Source organism: Alligator sinensis, unplaced genomic scaffold (assembly GCF_000455745.1).
Source record: "Alligator sinensis unplaced genomic scaffold, ASM45574v1 scaffold1801_1, whole genome shotgun sequence".
Lineage (NCBI taxonomy): Eukaryota > Metazoa > Chordata > Crocodylia > Alligatoridae > Alligator > Alligator sinensis.
In genome coordinates this window covers 746,065-750,341 of record NW_005842608.1, presented here as the reverse complement: position 1 = coordinate 750,341, position 4,277 = coordinate 746,065, and the positions used below count along the sequence as shown (strand labels likewise).

Below are 4,277 nucleotides of genomic sequence, written 5' to 3'. Positions count from 1 at the left end.
AGCAGGCGTCGCAGGGCCGGGCCCCGCCGCGCATAAGTGCGCAGCAGCCGCGCCCGCCCGCCTGCCGCCATCGTTTCAAACGCGCTCTCGCGACACCCGCCCGTCAAGTCTCGCCCGCGGCTTCCGGGGAGGTGAGTCGCTCCGCGCTGCGTCATAAACATGCGCCGGATGTCGGCGCTGAGGCGAGCCACGTGCCCGCGGCGCTGTCACTAACCCGACCTGCTTCCCTCTCTCCCTAGCTGGGCACCGAGTGCAGGCACCTCTCGGGCTGGGCGCCGCCTCCGCCGGGCCGTCCCCGCGCCGCAGGAGCGCAGGTGAGCGTCTGAGCCGGACCCCTGCTCCGTGCTGCGCGTGTTGCTCGTCGCGCCATAACTGTACGCCCAGCCCCTGGCGCGAAGTCGCACCTGCACCACACACGTAGCCTGGCCACCCGCGCACAGTAGCGGTTGCAGGATTAATGCAATGAATCCGAGCCAAATTAACGACCGCTGGTGAGTCGCGTCATAAGTGCAGGCCGCCCGCCCGTGCAATATAGCCATCGTGCAGTTTGCTGATGAGTCGTGCCGTGCAAAGTAACGACCGCAGGACTCGCCAGCGAATCGTGCAATGAATGTAGACGGGCAGCCGGTGCAAAGTAACGATCGCACGATTCGCTGACGAGCCGCAAAGTTGGTGTAGTGCGAAGTAACGATTGCACCGCGCTACACCGGAAACGTAGACTGGCTGCCGGGGCAGGGCGAGCGATCGCGCGACTCGCCAGTGGATCGTGCAATACGTGTAGACCGACTGGTGCAAAGTAGTGTGCACGCAACTAACTGATGAATCGCACAATAACCGTAGGCTGGCCGCACCCACAAAGTAGGTATCACGCCATGAAAGCGACTGTCGAACTGTAGAAAGAGCCGTTCTTGAAAAGGTGCAGCAACTCGAGCTGGTTTCTATCCTGCTTTCGCTTGCAGGGCTGGCAGGGCCCGAGGACCCGGGGTTTGTGTGTTAGGGCCCTGCTACCCCTTCAAATGAAGGTGGGGTAGAAACCAGCTCTAGACTTGCTACACCTTTTCAAGCACTAATTTTGTAGCTGGTTGGCTCTTTATATAACTGGAGGCTCATTTTTTGTCTTGTGATAATTGTGTTGTGGTGTGGTTGGCTTGAACTTATTGTGCGGTTAACCAAATAATTGTGTGACCCTTACTTTGGAGGTGTGGCCGGTGTAAATTTCTCGTGCGATTCACTAGTTAATTGCACAACACACCTAATGTGTAGCAGGGGCCTTACTGATGACTGGCTCTAAGTCTGTCGGGGTCCTTGGGATGTGGCCCTTTAGTTTTCTCAGTAGGGGTAGCGACAGCCTCCGAGGGGCTGTGCGAAGGGCGGCTGTCTTGCACGCATCTCTGCAGGGGCATTAACTGTACACGGCTAATACAGTTCATCGTGGGCAGTCTTGAGAAACAGACAAGTGTTGCAGCTGTGGTGCGTGCAAAGCAGGCCTCTCGTGTGACTGTTTCACACTGTGGGTTTCACAGAGAAGCAACGTGAAAGGTTTAAATTTACTTCCATGCAAATTGAAATAGTGAAACCTCTGCATATGTTAAAGATCTGTTCCACTCCATGTATTTCTCAGCTGACACCTTCTTTCTTTTCCAGGTCAGTGAGGAAGTGAAGTATCAGTGTGTGCACTGTGTTTTCACAGCAGACAGAGAGACTATTACTGTGATCGCTGAACTGCCATTAACTGATTCCCACAAGGTATGCGCTGCCTGTGCTTCAATAGCTTTGGTGGCTAAACTTTGCTTTCTTAGGGTTTGGACGAGAGATTTCATAAGCATCTCTGAAGAGATTGTATCCTTCCACACAGGAGGGTATTTCCTGATTGCAGGATAAGCGTGGGGTTTTTATTGTGTTTCCAGTTTCAGGAGTGACTCGGCTCCTAAGAGCTCCAGAAAACAGTAGCTTATGGAGTGCTTGTCTGTGCTGCATTGATTTGTGTAGGCATTATCTCGCTGCGTGAGTTGTATGCCCTTGTGAGACGGAAGGGTTTCAGCTGGGCTGGAATGCTTCCTTAGACCACATAGATAGAGCTGCAAGTTCTGGGCACGTTGGCTGCAAGCAGAGTCTGGGGTCTGGGTCAGGCAGGGCTCCTGTGGAGGCTGGAACACGTACCAGCACGTTAGGGTACAGAAAGAGCCAACTGATGCAGCAGAGATCTCCATCTGGAAAAGCACTATGTTTGTGTAAGAGGTTAGGAGGGGTCACTTTGTATTCATATGACCCGCATGGTAGCTTTTTCTCATAAAACCTGGCAGGATCTAAATTGTATTGCTTTATCTTTTTCTCCCCTCCCCTATAGTTCTTGAAAGCCAGAACTGACCTGCTGGTCACTGGAGAAATCACCTTTGACAGACGGTGGTATGTGGGCCTGAAAGAAGAGAACCACAAAGCAGAGGTATCCAAGCTCTATGTAGGCAGCTGAGACCCTTTCTCAGGATAGCAGTGAAGAGGAGAATGCAGCTCGTTGTGCTGAACTTCTAAAACTGTGTGATTTAGTAGGGCCAAATCCCTTACCCACTGAACTTAACCTCGGGAGCTTTGCCACTGAATTCAGTGGAACAGGGATCTGGATCACAGCGAGGACAAAGGAGAAGGGAGGCGTGTGCACTAGTGCACAGTGGGGTGTTGTCTGCCTGGTGCAGTGTCTCCCGGATTTGCAGTCGTGCAGAGAACACCGTCTCTCCAAAAGAAACTAGGTGTAAATGACAGTAGAAAGGGCAGCCCTAAAGAGGCCTCAGGAACAGCAGACAAGTGTAGGCTCCTCCCAAGAAGACTGAGGAAATGCATCCAAATGAAGGAAGCAGCCTTTCCCTCTTGGAGGAGGAGCAGCACTCAAGTTCCCTGCTGCTCACCTTTGTGAATCCAGTTTGGTAAATATGAGGGGAGAAATGTACCACTACTGCTCTAGGTAATGGTGCATCATTCTGTCAACAAAATCGTGGGGTGGGAAGGCACTTCGGGGATCATCTAGTCCGCCCCCTTGCACAGATGTACTATTCCTGCAAGTGCCCCTGCTGTAGTGCAGGCTCCCCGTTAGGACTGACTTTGATAACACATTGCAAACAAGGTCTTGTCACCACTAGGACTTCAGCATGTGTTGGTTAATGTGTTAACCATGCGCCTTCCTTCCTAGTGCAGATGAGATATACGTTGTCATGGTTATTATTAAGGGATGTTGATGCAATTGCTGTTCCCAGAGATTTCTTAAGCAAAATGAATACGTTTTCTTAACTTGCTTTTCTAGCCTTTTATGACTTCCTTGTGTTGTTGGCAGCTGCTCTGCATGCTGCTGCTTCTTCAGCCTCTCTTCTCAAGTCCACACTGTCTTCAGCCTTGTCCAGTCTAGTATTTGAAGGTTGGGTATTAGATGGAGTAACAAAGTTATCTTGAATTCACATCTCCTGAAACTAGATATCTTATCACATGCTAAATCTCTGTCTCATTCTAGATCACTCTTGTCTTCTTGAAAGAGCAGAAACTCCAGATCTTACCTATTGTCATCGGAAGCACCATTGGTGGATTTCTCTTGTTGGCTTTCATTATTGTTATCCTTTGCAAGGTAAATATTCCCATTGCTGTGTCTTCACCAAAGCTTAGCACAGTCCTTGTTCCTCTTGTGATTTCAGCAATGCAGCAACGCAACCATGACTGCTCAGTTGCATTTAAGCAGGACATGGAGTGCATGACCTTTGGGGCTCTTCCTTCCATCTTTTCCAGAAAAAGAATCGATAAGTGTTTAAGGGTTCCTTGCGTCTGAACTGGTTTTAAACAAACAAACAACAAGTCCGGGAGCTGGGTTCACACTTAGTGTCAGGTCCTGGCCAAATTCTGATTTGAACAGCTACGTTCAACCTCTTAATTTCTTTCATCGTTTCATCTAGATACAATATTCCTCTTTACTTCCCGTCTTCAGTGACAGCCGTGTTCCAGTCTAGGTTTTGGCTGCATTTTAATATAGCAGGGAGGTGGTTCCTTGTCTACCTGAGTGTATCTGTTTGAAGTGTTTCAGCCTGTAAGGCGCTCTAGGCACCATGAGCATCATAATTGAGTTATCTGAGGCCATTACCCCTTCTTTAAGTTTTCATAGACTTTGTTGTAACTTTAATTGAGTGAGAGAAACTCAGAATTTAGTTCATGGCAAAGCTGTGTCTATATAAGCATATGCAAACAACTTTTCTGAGACCCTAGGACTATTTTTTAATCCTCTTCTTGCTCTTTGTTTTTTTTAG

At 49.6% G+C, this 4,277-nt stretch overlaps 1 protein-coding gene across 1 annotated transcript in view; it reads left to right on the top strand.

The window, feature by feature from the left end:
- Positions 1–4,277, top strand: part of ITGAE (integrin subunit alpha E) — a 33,973-nt gene that overhangs the window by 28,781 nt on the left and 915 nt on the right. The window contains exons 28-31 of the mRNA XM_025214830.1: positions 240–314; positions 1,645–1,746; positions 2,348–2,443; positions 3,497–3,607. Coding sequence (XP_025070615.1) covers positions 240–314; positions 1,645–1,746; positions 2,348–2,443; positions 3,497–3,607 — 384 coding nt within the window. The remainder of the gene's footprint in view (positions 1–239; positions 315–1,644; positions 1,747–2,347; positions 2,444–3,496; positions 3,608–4,277) is intronic.